General features: G+C 39.2%; 1 protein-coding gene across 1 annotated transcript in view; it reads right to left on the bottom strand.

The window, feature by feature from the left end:
• WDFY4 (WDFY family member 4) overlaps window positions 1–20,858 on the bottom strand; it is a 279,361-nt gene that overhangs the window by 203,867 nt on the left and 54,636 nt on the right. Inside the window, 1 exon segment of the mRNA XM_021073024.1 lies at window positions 19,719–20,299. Coding sequence (XP_020928683.1) covers window positions 19,719–20,299 — 581 coding nt within the window.

Below are 20,858 nucleotides of genomic sequence, written 5' to 3'. Positions count from 1 at the left end.
TACACTAAGTGAAGTAAGTCTACAGAGAAAGACAAATGCCATATGAAATCACTAATATGTGGGATCTAACAAAAAATGATGCAAAAGAAGTTACAAAACAGAAATAGACTCAAGGATTTTGAAACAAAATTTATGGGTAGCAAAGGGGAAATGTGGTGAAGGGATAAAAACTGGGGGACTGGGAATGACATATACATACTACTATACATAAAGTAAATAGGTAACAGGACAGAGTAACCTATTCAATACTGTGTAATAATCTATATGAGAAAAGGATATGAAAGGAACGTATGTGTGCGTGTGTGTGTGTGTGTGTGTATGTGTGTATATATATATATATATATACACATATATATATATATACATAACTGATTTATTTTGCTATACACAGGAACTAACACAACTTTCTAAGTCAACTATACTCCAATACAAATTTATTAAAAAATAATAATAAAGGACAATTCAAGCCATGTAAAAACAAATAAATAAATAAAGGGAATTTATGAAAATCCCACAGCTAACACACTAAATGGTTAAAGTTGATCCTCAAATTCATATGGAACCCGAAATAACCAAAATAATATTTAAAAAGAAGAACAAAGTTGGACAACAAACACTTCCTAAGTTTAAAGCATACTACAGCAACCGCAACAGTGTGGTACTAGCATGAGAAAAGACATGTTGACCAGTGGAAAAGAATTAAGAGCCCAGAAACAAATCCATGCATCTACCAGCCAATTGATTTCAACAAGGGCACTAAGACTATTCAATGAGGAAAGAATGGACTTTTCAACATGTGGCGCTAAGAGAACTGGATAGCCACATGCAAAAGAGTGATGTTGAGCCCTGGCCCCACACTCTATAATAGATTAATGACCTAAACATAAGAGCTAAAACTATAAAACTTTTAGGAAAAAAACACAGAGGTAAATATTCATGACTTTGGATTTGACAATATTTTTGCATCTATGAGAGCAACTAACTTAATCCCTGGCCTCACTCAGTGGGTTAATGATCTGGCATTGCTATGACCTGCAGTGTAGGTCACAGACATGGCTCAGATCCTGCATGGCTATGGCTATGGTATAGGCCAGCAGCTACATCTCCAATTCGACCCCCAGCCTCCTGGGAGCCTCCATATGCCACAGGTGGCGCAGCCCTAAAAAAATAAATAAAATAAAATAAAATAAAATAAAATAAAATACAAAATCCATTTATAATAAAATTGCTCAGCAACTAGGTATAGAAGGACTATACCTCACCGTAATAAAGGCCCACAGTTAAATTATACTCAGTGGTAAAGAGTTAAAATGATTTCCTCTAAGATCAGGAACAAGACAAGGATACCTAGTTTTGCCACTTTTATTCAACGTATTGTTGGACATCCTAGCCAGAGCAAATACGCAATAAAAAGAAATTTTAAAAGCATCTAAATCAGAAAGGAAGAAGTAAAGGTCTCACTATTTGCAGATGGCATGATATCATATGCCACCAAAAAATTATCAAAACAAATAAACAAATTCAGTAAAGCTATAGAATACAAAATCCATATCCAGTAATCTGTTGTATTTCTATATATAACAATGGGTGATCAGAAAGAACAATTAAGGAAAAAATCCTATTTGCAATTGCATTAAAAAAAAATACCTAGGAATAAATTCAACAAAGAAGGTGAAAGACTTGTATCCTGAAAACTTTAAGACATAATGAAAGAAATCAAAGAATACAAATTAATGGAAAAGTATTCTGTGCTCATGGATTAGAAGGATTAATATTGTTAAAATGTCCATAATACTCAAGGCAATTTACAGAGTCAATGCAATCCCTAACAAAATTCAACTGGCATTTTTCACAGAAATAGAACAGATAATCTCAAAAGTTTCAATAGCCAAAGAAATCTTGAGAAAGACAAACAAAACTTATTTTAAAATCACACACTCTGATTTTAAACTACATTACAAAATTTTAGTGATCAAAACGGCATGGTATTGACATAAAAACAGGCATATAGGTCAAAGAAACAGAATAGAGAGCCCACGAATAAAACCATGCACATATAATCAATTAATGTACAAAAAAGTAGCCATGAATATATGATGAGGAAAGAACAGTCCCTTCAATAAATGGTGTTGGGAAAACCAGACAGCCACAAGAAAAAGAGTGAATCTGGACAACTACCTTTCACCATCACAAAAATTAACTCAGAGTGAATTAAAGACTTTAATGTAAGATCTGAAATCACAAAACTCCTTGACATTGGTCCTGATAATTTTTTTAAATATGACAGCAAAAACGAAGGTAATAAAAGCAAAAAAAAAAAATTTAAGCGGAACTGCCTCAAAATAAAAACATTCTGCACAACAAAGGAAACTATTAACAAAATGGAAAGAAGCCTACCATGTGGGAGAAAATATTTGCAAATCATATATCTGAAAAGGAATTTATGTTCAAAAATGTACAAAGAACTCTTACATCTTACTAGCAAAAAACATGCAAACAATCCGATTAAAAACACCAGAGGATCTGAATATTTTCCCCCAAAAAAGACATACAAATGGCCAACAGGCACATTAAAAAATGCCCAACATCACTAATCATCAGAAAGACAAAAATCAAAACCATAATGAGAAATTATCTATTATCTGTTAGAATGGCTATTATCAAAAACACAAGAAATAACAAGTGTTGGGAGGAATGTGTAGAAAAGGGAACCTTTGTGCACTATTGGTAGGGTCATAAATGGGTACAGCCAGTAGAGAAGACAGCATGGAAAGTCCTCAAAAAGTTAAAAATAGGGATTTCCTGTCGTGGCGCAGCAGAAACAAATCCAACTAGTATCCATGAGGATGCGGGTTCAATCCCTGGCCTTGCTCAGTGGGTTGAATATCCAGCATTGCCGCAAGCTGTGGTATAGGTCAAAGATGCAGCTCAGATCCCATGTTGCTGTGGCTATGGTGTAGGCTGGCAGCTGCAGCTCCAATTTGACCCCTAGCCTGGGAACTTCTACATGCTGGGTGCCACCCAAAAAAGCAACAACAACAAAAAAGTTAAAAATAGAACTATCATACAATCAAGAAATTCCACTTCTGAGTATCTATCCTAAGAAAACAAAAATACTAATTCAAAAAGATATATGTACCCCCATGTTCATGGCAGCACCATGTATAATAGCTAAGAGATGAAAACAACCTAAGTGTTCACTGATGGATGAGTAGAAAAAGAAATTGTGGAATGTATACACAATGGAATATTACTCAACCATAAAAAGGAATGAAAATTTGCCATTTGCAACAACATGGTTAGAACTTGAGCACATTTTTCTAAATTAAATAAGTCAGAGAGAGAAAGACAAATACCATAAGATACCATTCACATGTGGAATCTTTTTAAAAAAATGAAGAGCTCATAGATACACAGAACAGATTGGTATTTACCAGAGTTAGGGGCTGGGGGTGGGCAAAATGGGTGAAAGGAGTCAAAAGGTACAAAATTCCAGTTATAAAATATATAAGTTATGGGGATATAATATATACCATAGTGACTATAATTAATAATACTGTGTTGCATATTTGAAAGTTGCTAAGAGAATAAATCTTAAAAGTTATCACAGGAAAAAAAAATTTTTGTAATTATATATGGTGATGGATGTTAACTAGACTTATTGTGGTAATAATTTCATAATGATTGTTGGTGGGAATGTAAGATTGTTTCAGCTGCTGTTTGGTGGTTCCTCAGAAAATTAAACATAGAACTACCATTTGACCCAGCAATTCTACTCTTAGGTACTTCCTGCTCCCCGCAAAAAAAGGAAAGATACTCAGATAAATGCATGCACACATATGTTTATAGCAGCACATGGGCATGCAGACATGCAAACACACACACACACACACACACACACACACACACACATACACACACACGCTTTTGTACTCAATCCATGGTCATTAAGAGGAACACGGAAAACCAAGCCAAGCCCAAAGGGAGGATGCAACAGAGCAAGGCTCCCTCAGGTGGCAACTGCTCAGAGGAGTGTGAGTGACTACACCAGGGAGGGAGCCAGTCCACCCTCCAAAGACACCTAAGGTCCAAACCAGGGCTGTCCCCATGCAAAGATTCTTAGAGTTAGGGAGAGCCAAATATGGACTCAGCATCAGGGCACACTCTCCACTCTGCCTGCATGGGGGCCCAGAGGCCTCAGAGGGAGCTGCAAAATGTCAGGCAAGAATGCAGCCTGGTCTGCAGAGCTTCAGATTCCCATAAACCCCTGGACTGCCCTAGAGGAATGGCTGTGTGGCACTGTCTGAGCCTCGGCTACTGTGAAAAAGGCAAAAGTTTCAAGTGCTTCACCTTTACAGTTGACCAAGCACCTTCACTGGGTCTTTCTAATTGACAGTATATCATATTTACATCCAGAAAGTCAATTCTTACTGGGTTTTGAAACTGTGATATTTAAATTGAACGATTCCTAGTGCCTATTCCAGATGTTTTATGAGACATAAGTCATTAAGTCCCTAAACAACACAGTGAGGTAGATATTGATTGCCTCATTTTACAGAGAAGAAACTGAGACTCAGAGAAGATAATTTGCTGCAAGTCAGGAAAGTCTCTAGCCCTGGGAGGCCCCATCCTTTCTCTGACCTCTGCTGTCTCTAGGCTGGACTCTCCACTATAGGAAGAACTTTATGGCTATCAACACATACACTAAGGGAAGAAGGGAAGGGAACCAACCCTAACTCTGTTCCTCAGAGGCTAAAGTGAAGTTGCCTGATCCTCAGCACAAACAAGTGAAGGATATTTGTCTGGTCCTGCGCTCACCTAGTCACCTCTCTTCCCCATCCCCACTGCCCCCAGCAGGACAACGTTATCTCTCATCTGTGAGGGAGCCCCCTGATACAGACTCTGCCATCCATGTACTCTTTCCTTGCTCACCCACCCCAATCATCCATGTACTCATTGCACTCACCAGTCATTCATGGGGGCCTGTGATGTAGGTCAGGGGTACTGACCTAGTCCTTGCTCACATGGAGCTGACCACTCTCGCCCAGGAGAGAGAAATGCAATCAATGCATGTCGCTTCAGTGGAAGAAGCCAACGACTGAGAGACGCACAACAGTTTTATGCACGAGTGAGAAAAGAGATGATTCAAGTGGCTGATAGATTTCTTGTGGCATCAGCTTTAACATGCATCCTGGTTTCAGAAATGCTAGAGTGTAAAAGGGTGCACCAAAGAAATAAGAAACTGTGGTGGTTATACAATTGTCAGTGACTTGGTAGTGAGGAGTGCTGAGAGAACAAGAGGTTGGGGTTGGAGCTGCCAGAGAAGGCTTCTAAACAGAGACACAAAGTATAGGAAAGAACTGTCCAGATGAAGGTAGGACAGAAAAAGCAATCCCAGGCAGAAGAAAGGACGTGTATGAAGCCTAAGCAGGAACATGGCTACAAGGTTCAGCGCTGGTGGAGCTGGAAACAATGATGCTGTGGGCAGGTAGGACCCCCAGGGCTCTGTGAGCCATGCTTCCAGTTTCTGACTCTATCCTGGGAGCAAAGGAGATCCTCTGGAGGCTTTTAAGCGGGTCACGCCTGAGTCTTCCAAACACAGGGTGGCCTTCATGCAGACTGTTGAAGTTGTGCATTGCCCCCAGTAGTGGTCATTCTCAGCCATCAGATGTAATTACCTATAACTCAGACTTAAGTTAGGATGTAATGCCTATCTATAAGTGGACATTGTTTCAACAGTAATTATTAGGACAATGCTGCAAAACAAAAAGCAGCAGAGGAAGAGGAGGGAATTACAGTGCTCTGGTTTGCAGAGTATCCACTGAAACCTTATCTTTGCCTGGTGTACACCCAAATCCTCTTGTCCCTTATGGACAGGAGTTACAGGCACAACTTAAGTTCAAGATATAGCTCACTGGGATTGTTCCTTTTGCTGGCATAGAAAATAAAAGTCAGCACAAGAGGCTGGGCTGGGCTGGGCTGGGAGAGGCCAAATGTTAAGGTGAGGATCTAATCCTCCAGCAGCCAGCAGAGCTGGGGTGACCCTGCCTTTGAAGGGGCACCTTTCTGTGCCCAGTTTTCAAGAGTGGCCCTTTTGGACCACAAACCTAGTCATGCCACAGCCCTGTAAGATAAAACCAAACTGGTTAGTGTAGGGAGCTTGCATGTCCTGACACATCTGACCTGCTGCCTCTCCATCTTCTCCTCCAGACCCACCCTGTGGATTGGCTGGTCTAGGAGGACATCATCCATTCCAGGTAAAAGGATCTGGTAAATACCAGAGCAGTGTAAGATTAATCACAACGGCAGCTGCCATTTATCGAGCTCCACAATAGTGTGTGTTTGCATGCACGGGTGTGTGTGTGTGTGTGTGTGTGTGTGTGGTGAATATGTGTGTGATATGTGCTTTGAGGAGGTGGTATGTGTGTATGTTTCAAAAAGTCTGTATTTTAGAAATCACATCACATATTTTTGATTTATATAATATACATCTTGTATTTTGTGAGAAATGTTACTTAAATCATAATTGTTATGCAGATTAACTAATGCCTGTAAAGAGCAAAGCACAGCATCTGGCCCACAAGTGCTCAGTGAACAACAGTTGTGATCACTATGACCAACACCATTATCATCTTCAGTCTTTACTTCACTACAGCCCTCAAAGTAGATACTATTATTATTCCTGCATTTGAATTAGGAAACCTAGGAAACCAAAGCTCAGCAAGATAAAGTAACAGGTCCAAGGACCATGGCCACTAAGGTGCAGGGCATGCTGGCCTGAGTCCAAGGCCCACCACCTTTGCCTCCCTCCCTGGAGACCCGGCCCACTATGTATAGACTAGGCTGAGCCAAGGGGGCTCCAAGGGTCAGTGGTAGGCATGATTGAGCACCCTGTCTCCTATTCCCAGCCTACTGCCCTTGCCCTTTACCCTACAGACTCTCTCAGGAGAGGCTAGGGTTTCACTTTCTCTTTTCCAACCATTAGGATAGGTCAAGGGTAATGTATTTTTTTAATGAGGAAAAAATTGCTCTGTTTATGAAATCTGACTCTTGTACATTTAAAAATTACTCATTGTGAAACCAGGCTGATGTTTGACACAGGAGTTATCTATAAAGAATCAGGGCTGATGCCAATGACAGGTTAGAACCCAAACCTTAAACTGCAGGCCATTGTGTCAGAACATTTAGCAAATCATCACTATTATTGTAGGAGTATCCAGAAAAAGCAGGACCAACACACATGGGGGTGGGGGCCCACTGGAGGTAGACCTGGATTCAAAATCTTGCTCTATGACTTATGAAATGTGTAAACCTTCAGCCGTGTTATTTGTTCTTTCCATGCCTCCATTTATTTATTGGTAAAATTCTAGAATTTGAAAGGGAATTAAATGAAAATAAGTTGTTAGTGCTCAGCTCCCAGACCTAGTACCACTTACTGAATGTCTTCTGATGTTGACAAATACCTCCTTGCCCTCTAAGAGCTGGGAGTGTAAGTTGAACAAGGTTCAACACTAAGATCTTAAGTTAACCTACACGCTGTCCAGGTGGCCAAGGCAGAGGCCTCCTCAGAGAAACCCCTGCCCCTGGAATAGAGAGATCAGGGGACCTCAGAAAGAGCATTCTCTCAAGATAAGGCAAGAAGAAAAGGGCCTGGAATCTGACCAAGGCCTGGCTACCAAATCAGCTGCAGCCTCAATGAGACATTCCTGTATCTACCAAAAAAGCAGGATGGTCAGAATAAGGATGGCCTGCATGGAGTCTGGGAAAAGGAAAGTCTTGGAGCAATATTCACAATCAAAAAACATAAACCACACAAAGAAACAAGGAACCTTCAGTGACGACCATAGGAAAAACAGATTGTAGAATCAGACTCTCAATAGACGCATAAAAAAAGAATTATGGGAGTTCCCGTCGTGGCGCAGTGGTTAATGAATCCGACTAGGAACCATGAGATTGCGGGTTCGGTCCCTGCCCTTGCTCAGTGGGTTGACAATCCGGCGTTGCTGTGAGCTGTGGTATAGGTTGCGGACGCGGCTCAGATCCCACTTTGCTGTGGCTCTGGCGTAGGCCGGTGGCTACAGCTCCAATTCGACCCCTAGCCTGGGAACCTCCATATGCCACAGGAGTGGCCCAAAGAAATAGCAAAAAGACGAAAAAAAAAAAAAAAAAAAAGAATTACGTTTAATATATTTGAAGAAATAAAGGAGAGAGAAACATGAGTCATGAAAAGAGATAAAATCATCAACTTATTTGGAAATAACACAGTATATATAGAAATGTAAAATGTGTGATCACTGAAATTGAAAATTCAAAACCTAAATGACAGGATTAAATATCATATCAGACACAGCTAATAGGAGATTCAATGAGTTTGAAGAGAAATCAAAGGAAATTGCACACAACACAGCACAAAGACAAAGAGATGGAAAATGTGAGAGGTTAAGAGACATTAAGATAGAATAAAAAAGTAAAGCACACATCTTACTGGAGTTCCACAAAAACATAATAGAAAAAAATTTGGAGAAGAGATAATAATTAAAAAGAATATCTAGGAAGTTCCCATTGTGTCTCAGCAGTAACAAGCTCAACTAGTACTCACGAGGATGCAGGTTTGATCCCTGGCCTCGGTCAGTGGGTTAAGGATCCGGCATTGCCAATATCTGTAGTGTAGGTTGCAGATGCAGCTCAGATCCTCATTGCTATGGCTGTGGCATAGGCCAGCAGTTAAAGCTCTGATTTGACCCCTAGCCTGGGAACTTCCATATGCCACAGGTGCTGCCCTAAAAAGCCAAAATAAATGAATAAATAAAATTTAAAAATAAAAATAAAAAGAATATCCAGAATTGATGAAAGATACCCATGAGCAGATTCAGAAATTCCAATGAATTTCAAACAGAATAAAATTTTCAAATAATCCAAATCAAGACACATTCAATAAAACCAGAACAAGAATGATTAAAAACTCTTAAAAGCAGCTAGATAAAAATGGTAGATTACCTTCCAAAGAAGAGTAATTAAAAATACAGCTAATAGCTCAATGGCAACAATGGAAGCCAAAAGCTGGTGGAGTACTACCTTTTATGTACTATGAAAAACAGCTGTCAACCAAGAATGTACATCCAGCAAAACTATCTTTCAGAAATTTAAGAGAAAATAAGGTCCTCTTCAGACAAATAAAGACCAAGAGAGTTTCAGATAAACAGACCCTCACTAAAGAAAAGTCTAACGCATGTACTGCAGACATATGTAAAATAATTTCAAATCATGGCACAGATGTAAGAACGGTGAGCATAGATGTTGAAAGTATGTAAGTAAATCTAAATAAACATTGTGTAAAACACTAGTATTAGATGCCTTATTTGATGGATTAATAAAATTAAAAAGAATTAAAATATTGAGCAACAGTAATATATATAGGAAACAGTAATGACATTTGTGTCTGAGATCTTTATTTTGGAAGAAGGATAGAGATAAGCAATAACAGTACACAGTAAATGTTAAACATTATGAGGATGCCTATTAAATTATTTTTGAGTAACTGCTAAAAGACTAATCATAGAGTATAAATTCCAAACTAGTAGATGCAAAAAATTAAATAAAAAAGACAGGAGTTCCCGTCATGGCGCAGTGGTTAACGAATCCGAGTAGGAACCATGAGGTTGCGGGTTCGATCCCTGCCCTTGCTCAGTGGGTTAAGGATCCGGTGTTGCCGTGAGCTGTGGTGTAGGTTGCAGATGCGGCTCGGATCCTGCGTTGCTATGGCTCTGGCGTAGGCTGGCAGCTACAGCTCCGATTCGACCCCTAGCCTGGGAACCTCCATATGCCGTGGGAGCAGCCCAAGAAATGGCAAAAAGACAAAAATAAATAAATAAATAAATAATAATAAAGACAAACACAAATAGTCCAAAAGAAGACAGAGAAAAAGGTAAAATTAAAAAACACTAATTTAAGACACAGGTTTAAAAAATAGCTCTTTACAGGATAAACATCTAAAGCATAAGGACACAGAAAGCTTAAAACAAAAAATGTTTTTTTGTTTTAAATTTCAGGCATGTACTAACCAAAAGAACACTGCATAGCCCTATTATTATTTGATCAAATTGGTACCATGACAAAATTTACTAATGGAGATTAAGAAGGTCACCATGTAATGATAAAGTTTTTGATATCTCTAGATGATAGAAAAATTAGAAGTGTGTGATTCTAATAGGCTTAGACATATGTAAAGCAAAATTAACAGATATTGGCAAATCTACCACTATAATGAAAAATATTTAACATATCCTAGTAACTGATATGCCAAAAATCTTAAAATTTGAACAATATAATTGAAAATTTTCATCTAGTGGGAGTTCCCATTGTGGTGCAGTAGAATCTGACTAGTATCCATGAGGATACAGGTTCGATCCCTGGCCTTGCTCGGTGGGCCAGGGATCTAGCATTGCCGTGAGCTGTGGTGTAGGTTGCAGATGCAGCTCGGATCCCAAGTTGCTGTGGCTGTGGTGTAGGCCAGCAGCTATAGCTCTGATTCAACTCCTAGCCTGGAAACTGCCATACACTGTATGTACGGCCCTAAAAAAAAGAAGGAAAAAAAAAAAGAAAAAAAAAGAAAAATTTCATCTGGTGGACATAAATAGAGCATTGAAACTAACAATTAGAGAATACGCATTCTTTTCATTCATATAGCATGCATGTTATAGTCATGAAAATTTACAACACTGGGGGAAAGAAGTCAAGCTCAATTGATTTCAAAGGACTAGCATCATATAGTCCACTTTCTCTTATAATGAAAAAATTAGAAGCCAATAAAAAAGATGACCAAAAATACTCTGTAGCTTTGAAAATTTATAATCTAAACAGTCAATAGGAAATATTTATCACTAAACCATATTGAAATTTTAACAAAATAAAATTTGTGAGCTAAAGAAATTGTTACAGGAAATTTATATTTACAAAGAGGACTGAAAATAATCTCCTAACAAATTAAGAAAAAGATACTAGGAGTTCCAGTTGTGGCTCAGCAGTAAATAACCCAACTAGTATCCATGAGGATTCAGGTTCAATCCCTGGCCTCACTTGGTGGGTTAAGGATCTGGTGTTGCCATGAGCTGTGATATAGATCACAGATGCAGCTCTGGTACTGCTTTGCTATGTCTGTGGCTTAAGCCAGCAGCTACAGCTCCAATTTGACCCCTAGCCTGGGAACTTTCATATGCCATGGGGAGCATATGCCCTAAAAAAAAGGAAAAGAAAAACATACTAGAATAAATCCAAAGAAGGTGGAAGAAAACAGTAAGAACAAAAAAGAGATATGGAAATTCTATGTATGAGAGACAGGAAAAGCTGAAAGTTGGTTCATGGGCCACATTAATAAGTTCACCTCTACCAAGAACACTGGGTGCTTCAGGCAAAAGAGAAGAATACCTAAATGATAATGTAAGGAATAAAAAGTTAAAAAGATATTGGGAAGAGCCTTATACCAGTAAAATAAAACTTAAATGAGAATATAAACTTGAAAAATAACTAAGATTCAAGAATAAATAGAAATTTAGTCTCACCATGATAAATCTTTTCAGAGTTGACATTGGCACAATGTGGCATGAAAAGCTCCCTTTGTCCCTCGCCTTCTGTCTACAACTAGTGAAACATTCAAAATTCCATAAAGCTTCATCTGTCCAACACATCAGGATGCTGAAGAGACCCACACATCTGTACGTCTGAAGGTGGATGAACTGGGACACACAGAGGAGACAGAACCAGGGAACGGCATAGGAAATGCTGGGATCATGGCCTCCCACCACAGCAGCTGAGCCTGCAGCCCCAGCAAATCTGGTAGGAGCAACAGAGGTGGCACACAGGCCTCAGGCCTCCCAGTTAACTGGCACACATGGCCACAGGGAGCTGGGCAGGACCCATGACCCTGGTCCCTCCAGTCACAACGGCACTCATAACTCTATACCCCCTACCCACCAGTGGCAGCAGCACCCATAAACCCAACAACCTTGGAATCAGGGAAGGTGCCCATGACCGTGGCTCCTCCCTTTCCCCACTAGATAACCCAGGTGACCTCAAGTGACCCAAGACATGGCAGAGGTGCCTTCCATCCCAGTGCCCCGGGTGAAAATGCCAGTGACAGCAGCAACCCTCAGAGCAGCAAGGCATAAGCATTCCTGGAGGCACAAGCAGTGACAATGTGAGCACCAGGGATACCTCTGGCAGAGATGGTAGAGGGTAGAATCTAAGGATTCTCAAATTAGAGCCAGAGGCAGCACAGGTAAGAGAAACCAAAAATTTGTGCTATGGCACCACCTACTGAAAAACAAAAGAAAGGCCTCTAACTAAGAACTTCTTGAACTGTTGGAATCAAAAACAAAGCTTTGCCTAAGTAAGAAAGACATTTCCTACTTCAAAAGCACCAGCAAAGGAACAACTCATCAAGCACCATGAAAAGCCATGATAACACAGTTTCATGAAAAGAAAGTGACAGTTCTCCAGAAAACCAGACTTTAAGTCATAGACAATTGTGATCTAACTGATAGAGGATTCAAAATAGCTATCATGAGGAAATTCAATGAGCTATGGGAAAACTCCAAGTGGCAGATGAATGAGCTAAAGAGTAAAATTAATAAACAGAAGGAATATATTACCAAAGATATTGAAACTCTGAAAAAAGAAACAGAAATTCTGGACCTGAAGAACTCAATAAATGAGATGAAGAATGTATTAGAAAACATTAGAAATAGAGCAGACCACATGAAAGAGAAAATTAGCAAGCTCAAAGTTAGAAATCTAGAAATGATTTGGATAGAATAGGAAAAAGAAATATTTTATAAATGAAGAAACTCTGTGAGAACTATTCAACTCAATTAGAAAAGGCAACATAAGGATAATGGGTATCCCAGAGGAAGAAGAGAGCTTATTTAAAGAAATAATAGCTGAGAACTTTCCAAACCTGAGAAGAAACTGGATATAAAAGTCCATAAAACTAATAGAGCACCCAATTATCTCACTGCAAAAAGATCTTCTTCAAAACACATTATATTAAAACTGTCAAAAAGTCAGTGATAAAGGAAGAATCTTTATGTTTTAAAGACAACCAGGGGGAAAAAAAAGACAGTAACCTACAAGTTACCCCCATTAAGCTATCAGCAGATTTCTCAGCAGAACCTCTACAGGACAGAAAAAAATGGAATGACATACTCAAAATATTTAAAGATTAAAAACTGTCAACCAAGAATAGTCTATCCAGCAAAGTTATCTTTCAGATATGAAGAAGAAATAAAGTCTTTCCCAGACAAACAAAAGCTGGGGGAGTTCATCCCTACTAGGCTTCCCTTATGAGGAATATTATAAGGAGCTCTTTCTACCTGAAACAAAAAAGCAGAAGTTCACAAAACTTTGAGCAGGTGATAGACAATCTGGAAATTTCAGCTCTGTATCAGAATAAGTTGTTAAATAATTATAGCATAATGATTAAGAGAGGAAAGCATTTAAAACAACTATAACTACTTCAATTTGGTAATATAATCACAATATAAAAAGGGATGATTTGTGACAACAAACATAAAAGAGGAAGAAGAAAAGGATAAAACCTGTACAGGCAAATAAAGATGAGATGCTTTCAGCAGAAAAAGAACTACTTAATCTATGAGATAGTTTATACAATTCTTATGGTAACCACAAAACTAAAATCTAGAACAGAGACATGAAACATAAAAAAAAGGAAATTTAGAAAAACATCATATAAAACCACCAAATTAAAAATGGCAGATGGAAAAGCAAGGGAAAAGAAACACTGAAGGAGTGCCCATCATGGCACAGTGGAAACGAATCTAACTAGCATCCATGAAGATGCAGGTTCAATCCCTGTCCTCATTTAGTGGGTTAAGGATCCAACATTGCTGTGAGCTGTGCTGCAGGTGCAGACGCAGCTTGGATCCTGTGTTGCTGTGGCTGTGGTGTAGGCCAGTGGCTACAGCTCCAATTAGAACCCTAGCCTGGGAATCTCCATATGCCGTGGGTACAGCCCCAAAAAGACAAAAGACAAAAAAAGAAAGAAGATATAGAGCAACCAGAAAACAAAGGAGAAAATGGCAGTACTGAGTCTTCATTTATCAATAATGACCCTAAATATAAATGGATTGAATTCACCAATCAAAAGACTGAGTGGCTGAATGATTTAAAAAAAAAAAAAAAGACCCAACTACATGCTGTCTCCAAGAGACTCAACTCAGAAGAAAAGACAAATAAAAGTTCAAAGTGAAGAGATGGAAGATGATACTCTAATCAAAAGGCAGCCAAAAGAAAACAAGTGTAGCCATACTCATTTCAGACAAAACAGACTTCACGCCAAAAAAAAAAAAAAAAAAAAAACTGGTGGGGAGGACATTACAGATGGACTTTATATAAAGATAAAAGGGACAAACCATCAAGCAGACATAACATTCATTAGTACACATGCACCTAATACCAAAATATATAAAGAAGTTACTAACAAACCTAAAGCGAGAAACTGACAGCAACACAATAAAGTAGGAGATTTTAATACCCCACTTGCATCAATGGAGAGATTAGACCGAAAGTCAACAGGAAACACAGGCCTTAAATGAAATATTATAGGAGATGAACTTTAATAAATATAGGACATTCCATACAAAATCAGCAGAATACACATTCTTTTCAAGTGCACATAGAAATTCTTAAGGATAAACCATATGTTGGAGTATGAGGTCTCAATAAATGTAAGAAGACTGAAGATATATCAAGCATTGATTCCATACACTGGGAGGAAACTTGAAATCAACTAACTACAAGAGGAAAGCTGGAAAATCACAAATATGTGGAAACTAAACAACATGCTATTGAACAACTATTGGGTCAATGAAGAAATCAAAGGAGAAATCAAAAAATACCTGAAGACAAATGAAGATGAAAATATAACATGCCAAAATCTTTCAGTGCAGCAATAGCAGCTCTAAGAGAGAAGTTTATAGCAATACAGGCCTACCTCAAGACATAAGAAAAATCTCAAGAAACAATTTAAACTTACACCTAAAGGAACTAGAAAAAGAACAGACAAAACACAAAGTCAGTAGAAGGAAGGAAATAATAAAAATCAGAGACTAAAAAGACAATAAAATGAAACTAAGAGCTGGTTCTTTGAAAAAATAAACAAAATTGACAAATTTTTAGCTAGGCTCACCAATAAAAGAGTGAAGGGTCAAATAAATAAAATTGGAAATGATAGAGAAGTTTCAACAGATATTACAGAAATACAAAGAATTATAAGAAACTACTCTGAACAGCTATATGCCAATAAATTGGACAACCTAGAATAAATGGATAAAATCTTAGAATCAAACAACCTTCCAACAAAATCTTGATTAATGAAGAAAAAGAAAATCTGTATAAACTGATAACTAGTAAGGAGATTTAAATAGTAATAATACCTCTCCCAAAACAAAAGTCCAGAACCAGAGAACTTCACCTGTAAATTCTATCAAATATTCAAAAAAGAATCTCAAACTCTTCCAAAAAATTAAAGAGGAGGGAATGCTTCCTTACTCATTTTACAAAGCCAGCATTACCCTGATACCAAAACCAGACAAGAACAACACACACAAAAAAAGAAAATTACAATGTATCTGATGAATATAGATGCAAAAATCCACAAAAATACTAGCAAACCAAATAAAACAATACAGTAAAAGGACCATACACCAGATAAGTGGGACTTATTCCAAGGATGCAAGGATGAGTCAACATCTGCAAATCAATCAACATGATACATCATATTAATAAAATAAAGGATACAAATCATATGAGCATCTCAATAGATGCAGAAAAAGTATTTGACAAGATTCAGTATCCATTTATGATAAAAATAACTCTCAATAAAATGGGTATAGAAGGAACATGATAAAGGCTATCAATAATATGTATGTCAAGCCCAGCCAACATAACACTGAACAGTCAAAAACTGAAAGCTTTTCCACTAAGATTAGGAATAAGAAAAGGGGGCCCACTCTCCCCTCTCTTACTCAACATGGTACTGGAAACATTAACACTGAAACTATCCACATTACCAAAAGCAAACTACAGATTCAATGAAATCTCTATCAAAATCCCAACAACATTTTTCACAGAAATAGAATTTAAAAGTCTTATAATTTGTGTGGAACCACAGAAGGCCTTGAAGAAACAAAGCAATTTTGAGAAAAAAGAACAAAACTGGAGGTGTCACACTCCCTAATTTTGAATTATACTACAAAGTATAGTAATCAAAACATATACAAAGAATTCATACAAGTAAGCAAGATAAAAAAAAATTATAAGTGGGCAGAGATTTAAAAAGACATTCCAAAGATGACATAGAGACGGCCAACAGACACATGAGAAGATGTTCCACATTACTGATTATTAGGGAAATGCAAAGCAAAACCACAGAAAGATATCACCTCATGTCCATTGTAATAGCTATTATAAAAAAGACAAGTATATAACAAGTGTCAGCAAATAGAGAAAAAGGGATTACACTGCTGGTAGGAATGCAAATAAATAATACAGAGACTCTTCAAAAATTAATACTAGAACTACCATATGATCCAACTACTTTACTTCTGGGTATGCATCCAAAGAATATGGAAACACTTATTCAAAAAGATATATGCACACCTTTGTTCATCGCAACACTATTTACAATAGCCACAATCTAAGTGCCCATCCACAGATGAATGGATAAAGAGGATATAATACAAACACACACACACACGCAATGGAATAATACTCAGCCATAAAAAGATGAAATCTTGCCATTTGCAACAATATGAACGGACCTTGAGCATATTACGCTAAGTGAAATGTCAGATAAAAAAAATACACCATGATTTCACTCATATGTGGACTATAAAAAGTACAAAATAAACAAATAATACAAGAACATAGATAAAGAGAATGAATCTGTGGTTATCAGAGGAGGGGTGTGGAAGGGCAAAATGGTTAAGGAGGATCAACTGTATGGTGATGAATGGAAACAAGCTTTTTGGTGCTAAGTACACTGGTATATACAGAAGTCGAGTTATATTGTACACATGAAATTTACATAATGTGATAGCCAGTGTTACCATAATTTTAAAAATGTGCAAAGAGTCTCACTGATATTTGTCCAAAGAAGATATACCAATGGCCAATAAGCACATGAAAAGATTTTCAATATCATTAGCCTTCAGGGGAATACAAATCAAAACAAACATCACCTCCACTAGGAGGGCTGTAATCTAAAAGACAGGTAATAGCAAGTGCTGACAAGAAGGTGTTCATATTGAAACCCTCATACACTGCTAGTGAGAATGTAAAATAGTGCAGTCACTTTGGAGCATGACTGGTAGTTCCTCAAAATGTTAAAATAGAGTTATCTTATGATTGAGCAATTTCACTGCTAAGTATCTACCCAAGAGGTATGTATGCAAACATACATCTATACAGAAAAAAAGTTGTACATGAATGTTCATAGCAGCACTATTCATAACAGCCCCAAAGGAAAACAACCCAAATATACATCTGCTGATGAATGTATAAGTAAATTGTGGTATAACACTGGAATATTATTTGGCAATTAAAAAGAATGAAGTACTTATATATGCTGCAACATGAAGTGCGAAAACTTTATGCTAAGTGAAAGAATCTAGAAATTTAAAAGTCATATATTGTATGATTCTGTTTATATAATACATCCAGAATAGGCAAGTCCACAGGGACAGAAAGTAAATTAGTGCTTGCCCAAGACTAGAGGTAGGGAAAATGGAAAATAATCATTAATGGGTATGGAGTTTCTCTTTGGTGTGATAAAAACGTTCTAATCATGGTGATCAGTATGTGATTATACAAAAAAATTTAATTGTGCACTTTAAATGGTTGAATTCTATGATGTGTGAATTGTAGCTCAATAAAGCTGTTTGTTAAAAAAAAAAAAAGTAAAAATAAATAAATCTTCTCACAAGAAAAACATCAGGCTCCTGAGGTTTTACTGGCAAATTCTATCACATAGCTAAGGGATAGAAGTGGTAATGTTTCCATAAACTCTTCCAGAGAACAGAAGAGGGAATACTGCCCAACCTATGAAGTATCAGTCTGATAGTAAAAATAGTGAAGAAAGGAGTGTGAAAGGCCAAATTTTCTGATGAACAAAAATTCTTTTAAAATTTAGCAAATCAAATCTAGCAATAATTGTATCATCAGCAAATTGTGCAGGAATGCAAGATTAGAAAACTAATTGATTTACCAGGTTAATTGACAAAACAAGAACAATCATATGATCACAGTAATTGAAGAATTGGCATCCATCCCCCAACATTGACATCTGGCCAGTGGAGGCTCTCTTTGGATAAACACATGCAATGTCTTTCAGAAGCGTGTCCTGTGGCATTAAAACCAATATGGCCTGGAGAGGTGGTGGGCATGATAGCTTACTGTAATATTAATTTGTGTTTTGTCCTTGCTGCTTCAGAGGAATGAAAAAACATACCAACTATTTTTTGCTTTGTTCTTTCATTTTTTCCCCTCCCACTCCAAGGGGGTCGTTTGCGCTCCCTTGCTTTAGTAGAATTCTGTGTTACAGCAAATGAAAGTAAAAGAGTTGTTTTTTCAAGGTCTGAGGTCTTTAAGGAGACGAGCCTGCAGAATTAAGAGCAGTTGTCCTTCTTAGGGGAAATGGAAGCGGCAAGAAAGAACATGATTCGGAAGTATACTGTGGTTTCCGTCTTCTAAGTCAAAAAACCTCACCCACACCTTGGCAGTGCTCTGGGAGGGGAGAGATAAGACCTAGGAAGGGGAAGGCTGCCCAGTACACCAGGAAGGCCAAACCCAGGGACCAAGGCTCCCTAAAGCAACAGAAATGCCAAAGGAGAAATTGAACCTACTGGTAGCAGAGCTCTGCACTCAGTTTCCAAGATCAGATTAAGCCTTCCTGGTTCTCCTGTGACCCACCAGCATCCTCCAACCCTCTATTGAGTCAGATTGGTTTTTTGCCAGCTCACAGGGTAGGAGGGCTTGAATTCACAAGTTAACTTGATTTAAAGAATAGAAAGTCATGTTATCACCAGCAAAGCCCACTGGAGTCCCCAGGAAAAATACAGAGAGAATCCAGGTGATAAGATAAGGTCTAACCTCTTTTGTGCTTTGTCTAGTTTCACTTGCTCATAGCCTACTGTCGAGCAGAGGCCTTGCACCAGGCACTTCAGACTGGAGTTCTGAGAGCAAAACGGGCTGCGTACCCTAACACCGCCGCTGGCGGGGTGAACGCAGAAGCGCTGCCTGCAACACTCAATTCAAGATGGTCGCTCCCCGGAAGCTGCACACTCCCACCCCCACTGTGATTTGGAGCCTGAGCAGCGCGCCTGCGCCATAAGAACCCCGCCCCCCTCCACCTCCGCACACAGCAGCCCCGCCCACCGCCTGTCTGAGAGAATGTTTGCTCTAGAACTCTCCAGTCTCCCACAAAAGAAGCTTTCCTTTGTTTCTGAACTGAATTTGGCTCTTTCTACTGCCTTGAATAATACCAGGCTGAAGGACGGTATTGGGGACCACCTCAAGAGAGTGGGTAACAATGCAACATTTCCACACACGCAGGTTGTACTACACATGCGCGGGAACTTTGGGTAGGACGCAGAAGCCGGAAACACACTGACGACCCCATGTGGAAGCAAGGGGCAAAGCTCTACCTCTCCTCCAGGTCTGGCCACTGCTTGGAGTTTCCCTGGGGGTGACTGCTGGTTTCACCACTCTGGGCATCCACTACCGGCTCCTGCCTGGCCCTCGGGGAGTCCTTCAGGTCCCTGCGCAGGTGGAGGGTGCCTCGGGCCATGCTGTCCAGAAAGCCGAGGATCTGGAGGCAGCTCTGTATCTTGGGTGGAAGTAGGCTGCCAGAGGAAAAGGCCGCACTCAGCAGGTCAGCAAATGGCCTGACCTTGGTGTCCTCCCAGGAGTGCAGGGGGGCGTCCTCTTCTTCCACGGCCCCAAAACAGCCCAGCAAGCAGAGGTCCTCTGCCAGCTTCTCATAGAGCCCGTTCCTCCTGAAGAAGTTGCCATTGACGGGGTCTAGGTGCAGTGCTGCAGACAGGGCACAAAGAGTGTGCAGGACCAGTTCCAGGGTCTGGCTGGGAGACACCACCCCCCACGTCTGCAGTGGCGGCTCCTGGAGGGATCCCTCCAGGTCAGAGAGCAGGGACAGCAGCCCATTGAACCCACTGGAGACTCGGAAAGCAGCTCGGCCTTTGGGGGTTTCCAGGATCCGGAGCAGAGACTGAAACCAACAAGATAAAAGTGAGTGAGGTCCAGGAGGCCAGTCTAACTCTGAGCTCCCGCACGTCCCTGCCAAAGCATTCCAGGAGCTTTTCCATGCTCCATGCCATAGGAACAGTGTGCTACCCAAGAGTGATTCTGAATCATTGGGAGGTCAGTACCATTCCTCTTAATTTTTTGTCCCCACTCGGTGTCTTCTTTCAAATGGCTGCTCTTAAAACCTATGCTGCTTTAGAGGGTTGGTTTCCTACACTGTATCTTGACTTAAATGCGTCTTCCTCCAAAAAGCTTTCTCTGACCCCTAGCTTTTACTCATCCCAGCCTTAGTGTTCACACATCCCCCTCTAAGTCCCTAAAAAACTCGTCACACTATATTGAAGCTACTTGAAAATCGTCTCAGCCTTCCCCTAGACTGAAGCGCCACGAAATCAGGCTTCCTCACTGCTGCGAAGCGTGGTACATACTTAATACTTGCTAAACTCACAGAATGAACCATTTCCTATATTGTAAAAGGAGACAGTGAAATCCATATAAAGCAGCTTATTTACCGTCTCCCCTCT

The sequence above is a fragment of the Sus scrofa genome, chromosome 14 (genome assembly GCF_000003025.6).
Source record: "Sus scrofa isolate TJ Tabasco breed Duroc chromosome 14, Sscrofa11.1, whole genome shotgun sequence".
Classification (NCBI taxonomy): domain Eukaryota; kingdom Metazoa; phylum Chordata; class Mammalia; order Artiodactyla; family Suidae; genus Sus; species Sus scrofa.
This window is presented reverse-complemented; position numbering and strand designations above follow the sequence as displayed.